Source organism: Scophthalmus maximus, chromosome 13 (assembly GCF_022379125.1).
Source record: "Scophthalmus maximus strain ysfricsl-2021 chromosome 13, ASM2237912v1, whole genome shotgun sequence".
Taxonomy (NCBI): domain Eukaryota; kingdom Metazoa; phylum Chordata; class Actinopteri; order Pleuronectiformes; family Scophthalmidae; genus Scophthalmus; species Scophthalmus maximus.
In genome coordinates, this window is record NC_061527.1 from 2,352,585 (window position 1) to 2,373,290 (window position 20,706).

Here is a 20,706-nt window from a genome sequence, read left to right on the forward strand (position 1 = left end):
ATGTGGTTCACACATTCCACCCGAGACTCAGATTACACTGCAGGAAACACCGGCCCTGCAAAAAACACACACACACACACACACACACACACACACACACACACACACACACACACACACACACACACACACACACACACACACACACACACACACACACACACACACACACACACACACACACACACACACACACGCACACACGCACACACGCACGCACGCACACACACACACACACACTAAAAACCTCAGCGACTCGCTCGGAGCCAGCACTACACCTCCATCCTTCACTCACTGTCCTCCTTTTCTTTTCCTTCCTGCCTGCCTTTCCTGCCATTCTCAGACTCTGGACCGACTCCGAGTCAGGCTGCTGAACTCTCCTCCTCCTCCTCCTCCTCCTCCTCCTCCTCCTCCTCCTCCTGCTCCCCCGACAACAAAGACGCAGGAACGATAAAGACGACACCACCAAGGTGTTTGTGCAGAGCGTGATCTCAGGCCGAAGGCATTTGATTTCTCAAACTGATAAGACATAGTTTTAAAAATAAGGTCTTTGAAAATCCAACCGGACATTATTCCCTAACTTTCATTCATTAGTGATCAAACACAGCTTCGTCAGGATAAAATGGCTGATTCCTAAGTATTGAGTACTTTCTCGCCTCCCTGCAATAAGTCTCATAGTTTCTCTGACGACTCTTTTCACTCGAAAAACAACAGCAATGGCCACTTATCCAAATCCAAAGAAATATATTGTTCACATCTCCCTGACAGGTGACATGTAACATGTTTGTGGCGGTGCTTATTATTCTCTCTCAGTAACAAAAGCGTGACAAAAGTGACTGTGTCGTTACAACGAAATTCCCTGTAGGAGGTCGAGGACGCGTCCGACAATGACAAAGATGGAAAAAAATAAATAAACTGCACCGTAATGGTTTCCTAAGTAGAAACATAACTAAACCTTAACAACAACGGAGGTGGTTCAGCAAACACTCATTTCTTTTGTGTCCTGCAGGTACGAGGACGTTGTTGAGCTTAAGAGAAATTCATTTTTAATTATTCGGACCGAGTTGATGATTAAATGAAAAAGTGCAGAAGTGAATCATAAAAACAGTTTCACACTTTCAGTGTCAGCAGGATTCCATTCAGTGCTGAAAACCGTCCGTTGGCTTTACGGCATCCAAATTAAACCATGTGTCGTCATCAAAAACAAAATGATGTAAGGTTTTTAGGCAATTTGATGATTTACTGTAAATCCTGATATGATATATTTCATCAGGAGAATACCAAGGTTGCTTTCCCATGGCATGTTACCAGTGAGCTGTCTGACTGATATCCTTAACACAGTGGATAATAAATATTGTGATGTATAATTACATATTCTGTGAGAGGAGATTTTTTCCATTTGGCCCAGTCGTAGTAAAGCAAGTTAGAACATTGCTATAGGGGTATATGGGGGAAATGTCGTTCACATTTAATGTTCAAAAAGTCTGAATAGAGAACGTTAAAGAACTGAACTACTTTTGGAGAGTTGATCACCAACCTCATTTATAAAACTGTCCTGTAGCATTCAGAGGGAGCTCAGGTCCAAGTTCACCCCCCCCGTGGAGGCTCTGTGCCTCTGACTGTCCGGCAGCCACGTCCCCCCCCCCGAAGCCGCTCAGTGGAGAACTCTGGGTAATCAAGCCCAGCTGGGACCAGGGGGCAAAGACGCAGCCTGACATAACTCACCCTTCTCTCCCTCGCCCTGTCAACAAGGCTCCCCTCTCCCTCTCCTTCCTCCTCCTCCTCCTCCTCCTCCCCGTCGTCTGGCAGGTTTCTCTCGTCAGGGCCCTGGTTAATAGCGCAGGAATCCCGGCCCGAGGAGCCCTCGCCGACTCTACAGGCCGACTGCGGGGGCCAGCGATTCACCATAAAGAGAGCAGAAGTTGCACCTCTCCCCCCCCCGAGCACAAGTAACGGGCACAGTGTGTGAACAATACGGGCAAACGCAGGAACAAGGAGACTCTCAGAGCGCCGGGTGGCTGCCTGACTGTAGCCCCGGAGCAGAACTGGAGACATTGTCTGGTCTTGGCGAGAGCCGATGCCGCTCATGCCTCGATAATAACCCACTCCATCCGTCTGTCAGCGTCGTTTTATCAATGCTCTCTTTATACGTTTGTGCACCTTTTTTCGTATGTGCAGCGCCGGCTGCCACGCAATTGCTGCATCTCTCCGGGAGCAGTACCGGGTCAGACTGTGGGTTGGACTGCTGAGGGGCCCAGGGTGGTTCCGCTCTGACGGTAGGAGGAAACTCCTTCAGGAAATACCAGACTGCCAGACACACACACACACACACACACACACATTCACACACACTCCTCAATCTCTATTTCTTCTTTCTCCCTTCTAGCGCCGCTGCACAGACGAGAAGTGCGGCGATCGTCTGTTTCTGGTTTTTGTTTTCCGTGTTTCTGTTTGGTGTGGTCTAATTTTTTTTGTCAGGTACGGCAGTTTGCACGCTGAACTCTACGGTGTTACACAACGCAGAGTTTGGCTGCAGGCCAGGCGCTTTTTTTTTTATGGCATCGGTTACACAGCTAACTTTAATGAGTCGGCTCAGTTAAACGATAAATCACCGCCGAGTCGAGTTTCGGCCCCACGAGAGCCCAACCTCTCTCCGCTTGGACTAGTAAAAGTTGATTGAGTTGTTTCCTACCCGAGGTAGTGACAACATGACGTACCTGCACATTAATTAGTCATTAAGAGAAAAGCTGCGGGGGAGAAAGCTGGGTTCCACTTAACGAGACTAAGACAGCGTCTTCTTCTTCTTCTTCTCCTCAACGCGGGTCGTCGGCTCTGACGGCAGCGTGAGACTCGCCGCTGCGATCTCGAAAATAACAAGAAAACGTGGCACTAGTGGGAAGATCCACCTCATTTCAAAAAGAGAAATGAACTTGTAAACCGACCTCAACTCAACTTCAGACTTTTCACAGGGCGACCGATGACAGAGAACTGGATTTCCAGAGGCTCGTGGACATTTCGCAGAGTTCGGGGGAAGACGGAAGAGCATCCAACAAAAATAAATCAATCCCCCTCCTCCCCCTCCGGACACTATTCAAATCCTTGTAGGTTAGCGATGACGCAACAGACCCAGGGGCTGTTTTGCATGATTTTCTTTTGTTGGGACCGTTGATAACAGTGACGCTTGGCTTTTCTCTGTGTGTGTGTGTGTGTGTGTGTGTGTGTGTGTGTGTGTGTGTGTGTGTGTGTGTGTGTGTGTGTGTGTGTGTGTGTGTGTTCTGGTTGATAAGCTCCGTCTCATTTTCATATTTTCTTGAAATGTTAATGGGCGAAAAGGAACGAAAAGGTCACGAGAGAAAATGTTTAACGCGTAGATACGAGTCGCAGCGATTTTCCGTTGCGGTGTCGTCGACATTTAACGTCTTTGTGGAACAAAGGGATCTGTGATACTTTATCTCTCTGTATTAAAGATAAATGATAATGTCAAGCACCATTTGCATTGGATGATTAAACCTTTTTCAAGGATAGCTGGTTCACAATTTCTTAATTTATAATCAGTTTCTTTCCACAAATCTTTTTTGCTAAAGTTGTCAAAAAAGTATCTGAACTCGTTGGAGAACTTGACGGCATCTCTTCCTTCAAGGATCAGACCAATTTCTAAGCGAAAGAAAGAAAGAAATGAAAACCATCTTATTCATTTAATCTAAAAGATTAAAGGCAGAGTCATCACTGCTAAAAGCTCCATAGCGAAGTGAGTTACATCATTTAGTATGAAGATTTAAAGATGGAGTTGGAATTCAGGACAGATGCTGCTCGAGAACCAGGAAAATGCCAAAACAGAGATTCCGGTTCGATTCCCTGCGGGGACACCCGCTGCGCTTGTGACTCCTACATGCGTGGAGATGGTTTGATCTTTTAGAGTTACCGTCTCAAAGTGAAGCTCCTCCCTCTCAGGTGTGAGGAAGCAGGTGGCCCCTAAAACTACTCTCAAGAATCTCTGTCTGGTGTTTATACAGTGTCCTTGCTAATATTGCACTTTTCATAGTGTTACACATGACAGTGGTCCAAGTTGTTTTGATTTAACTTTTACGCTCGTTTCAAAACGAGGTCTTTCCGTCTCATTCTGATTGCAGAGTGTAATGGATTTGTTCCTGTTTTACTGTACACATGATTCAATATTCCCCCCCGTTCCTCTGAAATGTGCCTCCGAGTGTGCGCTCGTGTGTTTGTGTGTTTTCCAGAAGCTGCAGCTCTAGTGGCTGACCACAGGAAGTTCTAATCAGCAGTGCGGTGTGGCGACTACCTTCCCTTTCCCCCGGCTGACCTCCTCCCCATCCCTCTCCCTCCACAATAGAGATACCAGTATCACATTTCCAAACACAGAGGGTCAAGGGTCAATCCCATTTTTCAGCCCTGCTCTGCCCCCCCCCCCCCCCACCCCCACCACCTTACAGATCCTTTCCCAGGGGTTAAAGCCTCCCGTCGTCTAAATTCACATCAGTTCACGCGTGGCGAGGGAGCGGTATCCGTCGGAAGCCCTCCGTCTCCTCTCCCACATACTCTGAACCCCCCCCCCCCCCCCCCATCCACTCCCCCGTTTCAGTGTCCCCTTGACAGACACTTCTCTGATCTCAGGGGCCACTCGCACAATGAGTCGGACATGTTTAAAACACTGCTGGACCTCTTTGTGTCATTGTGTCGGTGTGTCTCTGTTACACGCCCCGGATCGAGCCTAGTATTCGGGGGTCACGTTACAGGGAGGGAACACTGACGACCTCCTGCAGAGAAAAAAAAACAAAACAGTTTTACAATAATATTGCAAAGTAGGAGTCCAGGGTTCCAGAAATAAAAAGCCCTTTTCATATTCTGCATGGATGATCAGGCCTTTCTTATGCAGGAGGCAACTCGTTTACATGGCGCTCTGCTGAAGTGGTCGGAAAAATGCGTAGATCAACATCAATCGGCTTCGTCCGGTTTCGGCTTGCTTCAATACACAATTCATCATTTTATATTTGTATAAATCATTCGACAGAACTACCAGCAAATGGTAGCGGCCATGTCTCTGCTTTTGTCTAGTTCCTGCAGTGGAATCGGGCTGATGCTGCGTTCCATTATACCTCGGAACTCGGAGCTCTGGGTTATCGTTCCATTATAATCTCTGAATTGGAAATTACCAACCTCCGAGTCCTCCGAGAGGTATGATGGAAAGCATCATAAATATGAGCTGACTGACCGTTGAAGCAACTCATCTACTCAACCGGACTGTACTGACTGTATCGGCAGTCGAAAACATCTGGTTCTATGATACATATCAAAAAGGTAAAACCTTTATGACCGGTTATGTGAAGCTAAAGATTTGGGTTTTGCATAAATCGGTTTAAACTCAATATTTGTTCATTCAACAAAGCGTCCTGAAGTTTCCACGGCTCGGGTTCAAGTCTCGGACGGTGGCTGAGGCTCTATTCAGACTATTTATTTTTCTCACAGATTATGTTGAAATGATTTGATTGTTCGTGGCCAAATGTATCGAGGAGACTCCGTGCGATGGACGACAGCAGCGCGGCGTCTTACATCACGGCTTCTATACTGAGGCAAACCGCACCCACAGCGAACATGTGCATGTGGGCGACGTGCGCTCTCCCTGGACACAAATCTGCTTTTAATCATGTTGTGGTGCATTAAGCTTTTTTTAATTATAGTGCGACTCTCTTATCGAACGTGGAAGCGAGAGCTCAATGTCACTGCGACTGACAGGTGATCATTTTGTCACACACACACAAAACATGAAATCCCTCCAAGTTTACTTGCTCCTTTCCAACCAGACTTCACATTAGATTTATGGCCCCACATCCTGTGGGTGTGACTTTTGTCTTTTTCGCCAAGACTATTTTTAGCGCATCAATTTTTTCGTACTTTACATTATGTACTATAAACCTTTGTTATTAACAGCGGCTGAGGAAGTTAAGGGACCTGAAAGGATCATCGTCAGATAAACAGGGCCTACGGTTAGAGCTGCAACAGTTAATCGATTCGGAATCGATTAGTCATCAACTAATAAATGAATCGCCAACTAATTTTGATAATCAATTCAAGTCGTTTTTATGACGGAAAATTCTCTGATTTCAGCTTCTTAAAGGTGAATATTCTCTGGTTTCTTTGCTCCTCTGTGACGGTAAACTGAATATCATTGGTGTGACAAAACAAAAAAATCATCTTGGAGTTTTGGGAAACACGATTGACATGTTTCACCATTTTATGAACCAAACAACTAATTGATTCATCGAAAAAATAATCGACGGATTAATCGATAATGAAAAAAATCGTTTGTTGCAGCTCTACCTACGATAATGTGAGAAATGACAGCCGTTGTCCTCACTTTAATTATTTATTCACATTAACAAATATCTAATGAATATACATTAAATATCATATACGACTAAAAGTACAAGCGGATGTTCAGAATTGAAGAACTTGTGGCAACAAAAAAAAGTTAGAGTATCTGGATTCATCAAAAAAGATTCCTGAACATCTGTTAGAAATTGTCTGATATGGTATAAACATTTTCACACTGAGTGAGAATGTGCATACGCTTCTGCTGCAGCCTCGTCTTCCATCGCTCTATGATTTTCCGTGCGGAGCAGCGGAGGCCCCGGCTGTCAGCGATCTTTTCCAGAGGAGCAGAATTGTAGGTAAAGGGAAAAGTGAATGGCTTCTTTTGGTGAGCCATCTTTGGAAAAGGACACCCAATTCCCCCCTAATATACGGAAACCTTTTAAAACAATGCTAATATTTCATGCTTTCCCTTTGTGCGTAAAGTAACCGTGGGCCCCTGCCAAATATCCGAGCTCAGCCCTGATAGCCCGTTTTGTGTGTCAAGTGCCATAAATTCAGCCGGCGGAGCTCGACGGAGCTTGTTCGACGGATAAATCACGCCGCTCATAAAAAGCCATTGGCCTCTTTACGTCCGTCGGGTGTTCAAACATTCACCACGAATCCATCAGCGAGGCAAACTGCTGTCAGAGCACGAGCGCCTCTCATTACCTCCCTTATCACCGGCTTCCACCGAGAGGAATCTGAGGAATCCCGGAGCTACACCCAAACGCCGCGCGGTGAAGCGCAGACACAAACGCAGACTCATTTCTGACACACAAACCCTAAACTGATCACAGATGCCGGCGCTGACACGCCGCCGCCGCGGAGAGAAACACGCGTGGAATAAAAACAGAGGTCGCCGAGACAAGACGTGTGAACCAGGGGCGTCGGGATGATGTTCGCAACGGTGATAAAGTCATAAACTGTCTGACCACCGCCGCGTCTCCTTTTTAAGACCTGCTGTATATCACCACCAGTGCAGGAACTCCACCCTGTGAAATGGGTCGAGTTTGCTGCCTCAGCACTTCTACGTCCAAACAGCTGCGGTTCACTCGCAGGTCTCGCCGCTGCCTCGTCGGCCCCCGAGATGGAGCAGCTCGGAGAGCCAAGCGGTCCTGACCGGGCCCCTGGCTCCCACACCGCCGGCCCCTGACTGACACCACTACACTGCCAGAGACATAAAGCAGGATAATAATAGCTGCTGCTCAGTCCTCCCCTATATCCCGACCGACCAGACGGGCCCGCCATTATCCAGAGCCACATTTAACCGAATGATAACTGACGAATGAGGGCGAATACCTCAACGTCTTACGAATCCAGTTCGACATACTTAGTGGGTCGTTATCTTGGCGGGTCGTGGACTCTGCCGCAGCGTTGACATAAAACTTTAAGTGTCACTTAAAAGGAAAATTGCATGTTACCCATTGTCTTGGTGGTTTTGTCCATCTTTCTTTCTGGTTATGATGAAACCACATCACTCATCAATTTATTGCCAGAGCGAGTGCGTAGGGCATCGCAGAAGGTCTCATTCGGGGTCAAATTTGGGGTAAATTTGATATTTTACTTTTGTTTTGAAAAACTGTTCGATCTAGTAATATCACCACATGAGCACTCTGGCACATTTAAAATCAATAACTTGTAGAGAACTCTATCCAATGATATCATTAAGGGCGTTTGAGTCGAATGCTCCTCTTCAGTTTGCTACCTAGCAACACTGAAGGTAGCCAGACTAATACTCAAATGTGTATTACACTGGGACCTCTCGGTTCATTTTCAGTTTCCAAGAGGCGTTGCCGACGGACGCGGACCAAAAGACGATATTGGATGTAACCTACAACCAGTGAGAGCGACGAATCACGTGCCGTCTGTTGAGTGACGTGTAAATGTGAACAGACTAGAGCAGAGAAGAGATGATGTGATGATGATTCCACAATTTTAAAAAATATATGCTACTTTTAGTCAAACGCTCGCAGCCATCTTGGTTGTTTACAAATGTCGCGTCCCGGTATAAACCCCGCCCATTATCACATAACCGTCTGTGATTGGACTGGCAAGATTTCTGCTGGTGGGAAATCACTTTCCAATGGAGGATGATCCAAATAAAATGAGCTCCCAGATTTCCTCTGGGTCCCAGGCTTTTGGGAGGAGTTTGCCAAAAATGTCCCTGCATCAAAGATGGATTTCTGTTTTCAGGATTCAGCACCCAGCTACATTACAAGGAAGCTGAAGGTGTTGAATCATTGTTAAACCCAATTTCCTCGACCACAGACTACACCAGAGCCGAAACAGTCCGCTGCGTTATAAAACGGTGCGCACGCACCACCAAGGTAAATACATGAAGGTCAATGTGGAACCATGAACTATTACTGCAAAGGATGTTTAAAAGGGACTTATATGGAAAAAAATTAAAAATAAAAAACCCAGGGAGAGTGCGTATCATCATCATCTCACTCCTTCCTACAGATTTTCCATCACCCATCACCTTATTTTTATTGCAGTGAAGTAGAGAGGTATGTTATTTTTGAAACAAGATATGTCTGTAAAAGTTTATTACCTGTGTTGTCCTGTTGATAAATGGTGCGTCGACTGGGAGGTTTTTTAGGGAGAAACCTGGGCGTCCTTCATTGTATATCGTTGTCTAGCAGTGTCACTGTATCGCTACAAACAACCTGCTGTTTAATATCCTATAACAACCCAGAGGGGATAACGGACACAATAATAAAAATGCAACTGGCACTGTAAAAGAGCTGAATTTTCCTCTAAGTAGTAGAATATAAAACAGCTGAGCGGTTGAGGAGCCTCTTGTGCTTTGAAAAAAAAAAAACCCTCTCAGACGGACGAGAGTACCTCCGACCGAAAATACTGGGAAACTCCGAAATAGCCACCATATTTCAGGCTTCATTAAGTAGCAGATATTATGCAGTTATGCCGTTAAAATCTTCTGCGGAGCTCGGGGAGAGAGAAAATGCTTGAGTTACTGCCTGCCAGGGGCCATTATGTCAGCAGCACACATGTCTGTGGGGCCATAGCTGTTTTTCTCATTGATGGGTCGAAAAGAATTTGCTCCGGATCGGGACACGGGAGGTTTCTGCAATCTCACCATGCAGCTCTAACTGCATCCGTGCAGCGTAGCGTTTACTGGAGAGCACGGGAAATTGGTGTGCGTTTAAGTTGGGGCTCAAGAAGGAAGGTTGTACAATATCTGCTGGAAAAACTAAGACGCTTGACGGTAACTCCAACGGAGCTCGTCTTCTGTCCTTTTGCCAATCAAACACTAGCTCTGCTTCCTACCGAGCTACAAAAGACACCGTAATGACTCGAAAGGTGTCTTCATGGTGCTCGTCGAATGGCCCAACAGCCTCTGCAACTGGCAGGGTACTCGTCCGAAATGTTTTAATACGCGCAACCCTATGATCGCTTGGTGGAAAGGTACGCCGGTGTCATCAACACTCAATACTCTGGTGCGAGTTGGACGTAGTTGGACGACGTCTTGCAAGAGTCGTCCAAGGTTCGTCTAGAGCACGCCCTCACCTCGAGGTCGTTTGTTTGTTTCTGTCGAGGACATATAGTGTACCCTAGTTTATCTTCCACTCTTCCAAGGTTTTTAAGTTTACCAACATTTTTTTCAAATTGGTTTTTAATGCTGTTGTCTTTAATGTTTAGGTGCAGTACAACTTCACATTAATATTACTACATATAAACCTGAACTACTGCATCTAACTGTTACTGCTTCACCTTTACTTGCACTGAGATTAAGAAATACTAAAATATTGAAATGTTTATGTACTCTAGATTCTTGCACTTTTGGGTCATATCTTCATGGTTGAATGCACTTATTGTAGGTCGCTTTGGACAAAAGTGTCTGCTAAATGAATGTAATGTAACTAGATTTGCAACAGTTAATCGATTCACTGATTAGAATTCCACTACTAAATTAATCGCCAACTATTTTGATAACCGATTAATCAGTTTTTTATGAAGAAAAAAAGTCACATTTCTCTGATTTCAGCTTCTTAAAGATGAATATGTTCTGGTTTCTTTGCTCCTCTGTGACAGTGACCTGAATATCTTTGGTGTGTGGACAAAACAAAACATCGTCTTGGGGGTTTGACAAACACGATCAGCATTTTAGGCAACTGCAACGTAAGATATGAAGTTTTTGAAAGCAAAAGACAAAGGACTAAATAATTACCCTACTAGGTTGGTATCTTATTTAAAAACTAGGTCGTAAAAGTACGGTTTGTTTTTCTGACATACAGTCCAGTGTGTGCACAGAGGTGAGGGATGGAGGCTCCACGGTGCTTCGTTAAACCTCTAACCACCTCGCACACTAAATATATCATCCAAATAAACTCTTGAACCCTCCAAGAATTTTCCTTCCTAAGCAGTCTTACAGCTTCCACATTATATGAAAACATTGCAAGTATATACATTATGTCTCTGCTTGTTGTTCCAACACTACATTGAAACTATATGATGCTTACCTTGAGTGAATTATGCAAACTACCACGTTTTCATGGCTGCACCGTAACATTAGATGAGCATTTTAAAGCCGCCTAGTGATTTAATACACACTTGTCATTTTATAAACCTTTTCCCACAGTTTGGTCTGACGTGGTTTATACTTCTCCAGTCCCTGGGGACTCGACTACAAGGTCAAATTAGGGTTTTGTGGGTTTGAACAATGGTCCTGATTATGGTTAAACAAAAAAAATTGTGACTTGGTTATACACACTGCATTTATTGGTCTGTATATTTGTTTGATTGCGTATTTTTCTTGGGATTCTGAATACCTGGACAAATATATTTGAAGTGCAGCTACAATTAACATGTTCTCATTTGGCCAATCAGGACAGCCATGAAAATGGCTGGACATCTTCGAGACTGACTACAACGTAAAATCGTCATATCGCACAACCCTAATAAAAGTCGCATAAGGCCAGATGAGAAATTCTATCTGAAAATTTATTTCGCTATTACACAATTGTTTTAAAGTTATGCTGTAATAAATCTCAGAGCCTCAGAAAACCCCAGTGCCTGAGGACAGAATATTTCAAATTAAGAGGTAATAGTTCACAATGCGTCAGTGACTTCAGTTTTCCAGTCCTTCTTGCAGGCACACCAACACATGGCAACATGACAACAGTCTGGCATAAAAGCTTTTATCAGGAGACAAAGAGCATAATGCTGCTTGAAGTTGCGAGGCTGCCAAGCGTTTGATGTGATGAACGTTGCTTTTCATTTAAAATCTTTATTGCAATGTATGGATCATCTCACCACTTATGTATGACATTGTGACACGTGTTCGTGCACGTGAATGTCAGGGCTCAGAGCCTTGCGCCCACGCTGCAATGGCTCTAATCAGAGTTTTGAATAACTCAATGGAGGCATGTCTGAGGCCGACAACACGGTAAGAACAAGGTTGTTCATTGGTTCACCGATAGGGCATTGTCTCGTGTCCTGGAATTCCAAAGAAGGCGGACAATCAATGTGTATTTTCTTAGATTTACCACGGAGCAGAAGGTGACGATAATGCAACAGTTACACTGGTTGGCCGACGACGAAGGAAACGGAAATGCGAATCTACTGTACAACCAATCAAGCCGCAACCATAGCGCACCCAATACTGGCGAGCTAGCTAGCAGGTTTTGTCTGTGGAGATTCTCGTTCGTCCAGGTCAAAGTTATCCACGAGGGAGTTCAGTCAGGAGCAACTGGACTTTCTTGTGAGCAGCAGATTCACCACAACTTAGTAAGAACTGAAGAAGCCTCTTGGATGAAGGTTGAAACATCTTCAGGAGATTACAACCAAGTCCGGTCGATGCTGACTCAACACCATCAGGTGATGTTCCCATATCCAAGGCCTTTGTTTGGTCCAGGTCCGATCTGTGGTGACTCAGTGGATCACTAACTGACACAGGGACGGCCGGTCACAACCCCTTCATCACAAAGCCAAAAGGAATGTATTATGTATAGATATCTAACTGTGTCAGAGAATCGAAAGACTAGAAACTGTCTCCGAGTTCAATAAAGCTTGACGACGCACAACAAATATTCAGTGACTGGGTCGGTCAGGTGTGTGTCTGTCACGTTGACGACCTCAACAGGTTGACTCCCAATCTGCCAAGAGTCAAAACAGGGTTAACACGCTGGGCTTTTATTTCCCCCTGTATCACAGGAGCCATTGTCAGCAGGACTGATTTGACGTATTATGAGCGAGAGAGCGAGAGAGAGCGTTTACTGCATATCTCACCGCTGGAATGACAGCGATCTGAGGCCAGGAGGAAGTGTACAACCGAGACTCTACACACTCGCGGACAAGCGGTTGACAGATGCCGAGGTGTGGTGTGTCACAATGGGGCTATTTTTAGGGGATGATGTGGGAGTTTTATAATCTAAATTGTAGTCTAGATACAAAATTAAAAAAACAAAAACAGGCAGAGCAACTGCTCTGTTAAAGATCTCACAGGTGCGAAATGCAAAACCACATTTCATGGCAGTTTCTCTCACCCAGAGTGAGCAGAGAGAGAGAGTTTGACCTCTCGAGCGTCGATCCATAAACGAACAATGGCACCGCGATGGGATCAGATCCAGCGGCAGGATGTCGCGCTGGGCGATAAGAAGCGGGATTTATTTGATCAGCGTCTTTCCTCTCTTTGCATGAGCACAAAGATAAATCTCACGGAGCCGGGGAACGGACAAGCCGCGAGTTTCTGTTCGTGTGTTTACGCGTACGCAGCACACACTCGACTCACACAGGCCCGTGCAGCAGCAGCAGCGGCGGCGGTATGCAGCACTCCCGTCCTTTCACATTTTGTTTGTGCCGCACAAGAATAAACTTGCATAATCGCCCGTGTGTTGACGGTACATGACTGCACCGCGGGGGAATGCTGGTACGTGACTCCAACAAAAGCCCTAATTTACATTCAGCGCTTCTCGATACATGGGAACCTCAGACGGTGATCCCTCGCTGTCAATCAAAGCACACCGCAGAGCCCGAGCGGCCCCCGCCCATTCGCTCCACCCGCAGAAACCGCAGGGATGCCAGTGTGATGATGCCGAAAAAAATTATTAGCAGATCAACTTACTGGTGGAAAAATTAAACGGGCGGGTAATTTTTGACAATCGATTAATTACATGATTAATTAAAGAAAGATTATGGACGGCAGAAGATTTAGTAAAAAATAAACAGCGCCTTCTTGGAACCTCGCGCAGAAGGCGCCTCTGGCGGAGCCTGCCTCACAGCTGCCAACACACCGACAGCTCGTGGATGGGAATCCCTCCAGCCTGTCACCGTGCGAGGAGGAACTCTAGCTACATAGACAGCAGGGAACACTGGGGATGCTACCATGCTACGCCAACCTGAACCCATTTCACGTTGGGAGCATTAGCACATAATACGCGTCATACTTATCTACACTATTCCTTGTTTCGATGCCTTTTATTTGGGTTGATATGTTTTTTTCTTTCGCCCAGTTCTCCGAATGCTACGGCGCTGCGACTGGCTCCGACTCTTCCTACACCCAGAACACGTTACACCCCAGCCCCGTCCACTACGCTCTGCCAACTGCCAATCGGCGGCTCGCTACTCCCTCACCGCGGGGGGCGGGCCGTCGGGACTGTAGGGAGAAACTGTACAGTTCCCACAATGAGCAGGGAAAAAAATCCCTTTTAACAGGAAGAGACCTGCGACAGAACCAGACTCGGGTTCACATTTTCTGAATTCAATAAAAATTGATCGCCAACTATCAGCCGATGGACAGACGAGAGTTGTGTTGGATTCTGGTGAGGAAGAGGGGGCTACTGCTTTTTTCTAATTCTTATCTCGCCTCTTGCGGTTGCGGAAGGATTCCTGTTGCGTCACCGTGATTGAGACGCGAGTGCAACGAGGGTGAGCGGAGAAACTGACAGCTGAAAGAGAAATGTGAAAACTGACGGGAGACAGATTGAGAGACAACTTCCCATTTATCACCACTCTTCCTCCTCCTCCTCCTCCTCCTCCTCCTCCTCCTCCTCTGAGTGAGAGCTTGGACAGAACCCACAGAGCTGTCACTCAGCTCGCATCAGTTTATGCCCTGCAGCGACAAATGAACTTGGAAGAATGACGTGCGGGCTGCATCAGCACGGACACGCACAAGTGTGTACGTGCAACCCCACACACACACACACACACACACACACACACACACACACACACACACACACACACACACACACACACACACACACACACACACACACACACACACACACACACACACACACACACACACACACACACACACACACACACAAACACACACACACACGACTTGGCCCAAAACTCGGCTCTATATCAACAACCAGGGATTCCAGTGCTGCTGACAGGGACAAATTTTGATTCTTCAATAAATATTTCAGGTTGAAGTTTTAAACGAGGGGAAAGGAGAGAGAGAAAAACCCCTCAGAGCAATTATCAATCATATGACACGTTGTCAGCCAACCCACTTAGACTTTACCTGTATTTCTTTTTTATAAATAAAACCAAATCAAACTCCTGCACTGGATACATTTCTGGATTGAAAATAAAAGAACTGACGTCTAAACTTTTGGATTATGTGTGTCAAATAACCTTTTAAACTGTGAGGGTCACCGACCAGGTGTCCTGAAAACACAGTTATTGTAGTTTAGCCCTGTACCAATGTGGTCAACGATATCTAAAACAGCTAAATGAGGTTACCCTTTAACAAAAGGAGCACTGCAGCTTGAAAGTGGAGGAGCTAAACCCAAAACAGAACCATGACGAACGTCACATCAAGTTTAACTGGGCTGGTCCAACGCGTGGCGTTAGTGTATGATCTGGAGAGATGTTTTAGCAGGAGAAAGTTTCATGGGAGGAGGAGAAGTGGCGGAGGAAGTTTAAGTTGAATCTGAAGGCAACCGAGGTCTCTTACAAGTTGCACATCATGAGAGGAAAGACCCAACACTGTTGCAACAATTGTTTTTTTGTGTTTGCTTTGTTCACGTTCATTTTTGAAAAAGTTTCAAGGCGATGTTCATTCTTATTGTCACTTTGGTGAGAAGAATATTTAACTTCCAACGTCTAGTATCAAATCTCTAGAAAGATTTTCTACACCGTTCATTGATTTCTCTGAACCACCCTCGTTTTTTTCCACCTGTGCTCTTTGTTGTTCTGTTCCCTTTGAATCTTACAGGTATTTTTAAAAGTGAGTCTCTATGGAATATGTTCACATGCTGCAGTATTAATTTGTCTTATAGCTCCCCCCCCCCCCACCCGTGTTTTAGCTCTTGGCCCCGCCTCCCAGAAATCGCACTCTGCTCTGACTGGTCAGCTGGCCCCGCTCTTTTGTCGTTCGATCAACCGTCACGCCCCCCCTCACCCAGAGGCTTCCTGATCTACACAGCCGGAGACGAGGTAACCGTGGCGTCAGTTCTCTATCGCAGCCGATAGGTCGGGATGTCCGCCTTTTTACGGAAAAACAAAAACGCAAGAAATCCAAATGAGGGCGTCTGAGTCTCTGTGTCTGGGGGAGAGAAAGTCTACATCAGGCCTTTTTTTTTTTTTTTTAAATAACTCAGCAGAAATTTTACAAGCGCAAACAAAAGTTATACGACCCGAGAAGCACAGTATAGGCTCTGTAACATCTGTGCGTCATGCGTCACATGCATTAAATAAAGGCGGGTCTCAGTCTGTTATCAGTCGCAGCCGAATAAATCTCTCAACGTCTCGACACAACTGTGAGAACCAAACGGAGGAGACCATCCGATCGCACTAGGAATCTCTGAAACCACGATCCCGTATTTCACCTGGCAACCAAAACTAATCATACCCATTAGAGAACAATACACAGAGACGCGCCTTCTTCTTCTTTTTCCGCGAAAGCTCAGACAGAGGCCGCTCACCTGAGCCATACCTCAGAGCTGGCACACGGCCACGGGGCTGACGAGTGCGATTGCAGAGCACAGCGCGGCCGATACAATGGAGACAAAACGGCGGCCATGACAGTTAGTGCAGCAGTGAAACTTCAAGCTTTCAAAACCGCGCGTCTTTTCACCTTCACGCGTCGCGATCGGCTGGAAAAGTGCTGCTCGCTGTATTATTATTCTTTATTGTTAACCAACATGTTTCACATGCAGCGTCCACGAGCTCAGATAAACTCGCCTTCCACCCTGCAGCCTCGGGGCGTCGGATCCCAAATCAAACACAGACACAAGACGCACACACTCGCACCACATGTGGAACGCACCTGCATATTTAAACCCCCCCCCCCCCCCTCCGGTTGCTCACTCCTGTCCCAAGGGGCTGGGGAGATAAATGAGCTCTTGTCAGACACACACACTGACAGGGATAATGATGAATTACATATACATTAGTACACAGCCAGAGGACACACTCCACTCACACATACACTAATAGACACACACACACACACACTCCAATCACACACACATTTTTTGCACACGGATCCAAATTCTCTTGCAGCTCAACGGCAAACATGGACAACAAAAGGAGTCTGAGTCAGCTGAATTCTTAATGCGCACACATACACACACTTGTTGACAGGTATTTCCACTCGAGGAGACGCACAATGCTGAGCTGTGAGCTGGGTGTCAGTCACTTCCTGTCTGAAGGGGTCAGAGGTTAAACACTCTTCAGTCTTCTTTAAGCCCAAACCACAGAAATGAGGAGATAGTGAGACAGGGACCGTTTTCCTCTCATTATCCCTCTTTCCCCCCCTAAGTGACAACTTCATTCACCTAAAATGTAATAAATAATATGGGACAACCACAAATCATTTCCAATTTAGGAAGACAGAAATCCAGACGCAGACACAATGGCTGAATGCACTTGAGCAGAAACAGCAGGTTGATTCATTGAGCCAATTGCCAAGAGTAGATTTCCCAATACTGTCGATGATCGATTCATAATTTCAATCGCCAAAACATAAAGATATTTCATATAAAATATATTTCTGGTCTGGTATTCTGTTTTTTTTGTGAGGACTTTTCTGTTTCTGGAACGTTGGTCAGAAAAAAATTAAAATGTCTGAATTTGTCACCATGGGCTTATGGAATGGGTGAAAGGCCATTTCCACTGTATTTTAAAAAAATTATTGTTATTAACAGGTATAGAAAGACATTTTTGCTTTTCTCTGATTTAGGCCTCATCCACGCAAAAAGCTGGATCACCATCTGAACTTGGAGGAAGGAAGAACAAGTATTTATAATAATAATAATAATAATAATAATAATAATAATAATAATAAGGGGTGTGATCTCAGGTCATGTTTCCAGGGTTTGGTGTATTTGTTTTGGGGCAGTAATTCATCTACACACATAAATTTTGGCTTTAAAAAAAAGACAGATCTGAGAATGCTCTCTAAACCTCCTCCGAGCCGCCTGCAGGAACTTCCTGTGTGAGTGGATGTTTCACCTGCAGTCACTTCAGCGTTCACCTGGTCTCAGCTTTATTCACGCGGCGGGTTCGTCTGACATTTTTCACGCGCCGCATTCCGCACGCATCACACATCAACGCATTAGCTACGCCGGGCATCAACGCCACGGCAGATATTGTCCCGTTTGTGATGATACCCGAGCCTTTCTCCACGGACCAGGTCACTCGCTGTCGGCCGGACTGGTTTCCTAAACTGTGGATTCAGGGGTCACGGCTGTGAATGAATGAGTGAGTGAATGAATGAGCCGACATGCACGGAGAATAAAGGGCCCAGGTGTGTGACCGCTGCCTCCATCGCCTCGGCAGTCAGTCAGCGGGGGCCTCCCTGCTAATCCTCCGCCGTCACTCAACTGGATCTCAGCTTCTAATCTTGCCAGGCCAAAGCTCAGCAGAGAGGGAACAACTCCTCGCTTTAAAAAACCAAAGAACCTGACAGCTGATCTTGAAGGCCACGACGCCCCCCCCCACCCCCGGGGTAACCCTACACCCTCGGCAGGGGAGCAGCCACAAACACCCCTGAGGGACGGCGATGAGAGAAGAGACTTCCCAAATGTCAAAGACACTTCTCACCTAGAGAAAGATGGGAGGGATAAATACACCGGCTCATTTTTGGATTTGGATTCTCACAACGGTTTACAAACACAGGTCGTTCCTGTCGACTCTTGTCCCTCGACGAGGCGAACCCCTCCGACACAGGCGGTCTTGTCCTGTGCTCGTCAAAGCCGCCTTTCACCTCAGCGAAATCCCCCTTACAGAGTCAGCGGCTCCCGCTCACGCCCTCCACATTAAAATAAAAACTTTTCAAGTTTCCTCTCCTTGGATACTAGCGAGCCATTCAGCACGAACTGGCAGGATGCAGGCCACATTACTCTTAAAGAGGCGAACTGGCCTGTTTCCAGCGGTTTGAATAAAAAGCGTAAACAATGAGCGGCCCCCGGCCTGTCGACTGGACCCGCTGGTGCTGATAAGTGTTACGGTGCCAGACACAATGACCGGCAATCAGATACATACCGCTATATTCTTGTTAAGGTCAGGTATATGGACAGGAAATATCTGCTGTGTGCGGTGTGTCAAGAATTGTATGGGATGATATGAACTACATTATTATAGTAGACAGACTTGAGTCTGAGTTAGTTTTTTATCGTCTGCGCGAGAGATTCTGAGGTTCTTACAAATCTCTTAAAGGGGCAGTAAGTGATGTTGGCGAAAGCTTTGTTTCTCTCTTTGTTGTTGTTGTGATTTCACTGCTCTGGCTGGGCCTCGAACCTGTGACCCCCGGTACGGGACACCCTAACCCTCTGCGGCGGAGTTATCGGCGTGTCCCGTCTCCTGCATTCTCAGACGCCACAGAGAAGTTCCGCAAATGTTCCCGCTAGTCTGATCGCGTCTCGGCTCGGACAAATCTCCTGCGGCGTTCGTCATGTGCGAAGGGAAAAAATTATCCGACGCAATTTTGTGAACGTTTTCTGGAGTTCATGTCCGAAAACAGCTTGTGTCATGTCACAAAATAATCTTGCAACATAACGGTATAACCAAATTCAGACCAGCGCGTTATGTAAACAAAGGTGACACCACACAAATACATACACACACACAAACAGAGGTGAAAACCCCACTTACCACTTCGGTGGGGCGGTAGTATTTGGGGTTCACCCTCACGTGTATCACCCCCGTCTCCAGGCAGCGGCCGATCTCGTTCTCATCCTTCCCCTCCCACCTGGAAACAGACGGGAACATTTTCCCACAGCTGCTCAAAAGGTCCAGCTCACGTCTCCCTGATTATTTCTTGTGCAGGTTTGTTTCTTTAACATGTCACGCAGACAAAACATGTCACCTATCCCCCCCCCCTTTTTTTTCTTAATTCAACACAACAGGCATCGTCGACGGCAACACACACACACACACACACACACACACACACACACACACACACACACACACACACACACACACACACACACACACACACACACACACACACACACACACACACACACACACACACACACACACACACACCTTTACCAGGACTACACAGGAGGGAGGTGAATGAGAGGTGAGGCGGAGGAGGGGGAAGGGAAGTGACAGGAGACTTGAAATGGGTTTTCCAAAACATGTGTGCCTATTTTGACATTGCATATGCAAAATAATATCAGGGAATAAGAGAGGTGTCAGTTCTGGATTTTAAAACCTTAAGATTGTATTAGAATTATTGTTCATTGTCCAAACAGTGTCTCTCACAGTCCGAAAAATTACGTAAAATATCGTTACATGCTTGTCTACCAAAGGGGTAGGACTTGGTCTGATGAGTAATGTGGATTTCTAGGATAAAAGAATATTTTTGGCTTATGTAAGAGGAATGTGTCTATAACACAACTTCAACTCATACGATAGAATTTAGACACACATTTAATACACAAATATTATGTGATGACATTCAATTCAGACCAAAATGTCAACATGTCTGACCCGTCAGATTTGTGTCTCCACCACTTCTCATTCATACATGAGACCAACATAGAAAAAATGCATGGAAATGCATATCTGACAGGGTGTGTGTGTGTGTGTGCGTGTACTCACACAATAGTCTTCCCCAAATGTTTGAAGGCCTCCTCCACAAACTCCCTCACGCTGTGCACCTCCCCGGTTGAGATGACGAAGTCTTCGGGCACGTCCTGCTGCAGCATCAGCCACATGGCCTGAGAGAGACACACACACGCACAGAGGTTAAACCACCCGACACGTCATGAAGACAGTTTTGCTGCTTTCGACACTGGACTCTGCCCAACTCCGATCCTGACAGACAGGAAGCGAACCTGTGACCCCCGAGCGGGGCGTTCGCCCCGTACCTCTGTCCTCCTGACGTCACTGCGAGGGCTCATG

General features: G+C 46.0%; 1 protein-coding gene across 1 annotated transcript in view; it reads right to left on the bottom strand.

Annotated features, from left to right (window-relative positions):
- Window positions 1–20,706, bottom strand: part of gmds (GDP-mannose 4,6-dehydratase) — a 158,035-nt gene that overhangs the window by 14,810 nt on the left and 122,519 nt on the right. The window contains exons 8-9 of the mRNA XM_035647878.2: window positions 20,404–20,522; window positions 19,444–19,540 (exon numbers count right to left, since the gene is read on the bottom strand). Of these exons, the coding sequence (XP_035503771.1) occupies window positions 19,444–19,540; window positions 20,404–20,522 (216 nt within the window). The remainder of the gene's footprint in view (window positions 1–19,443; window positions 19,541–20,403; window positions 20,523–20,706) is intronic.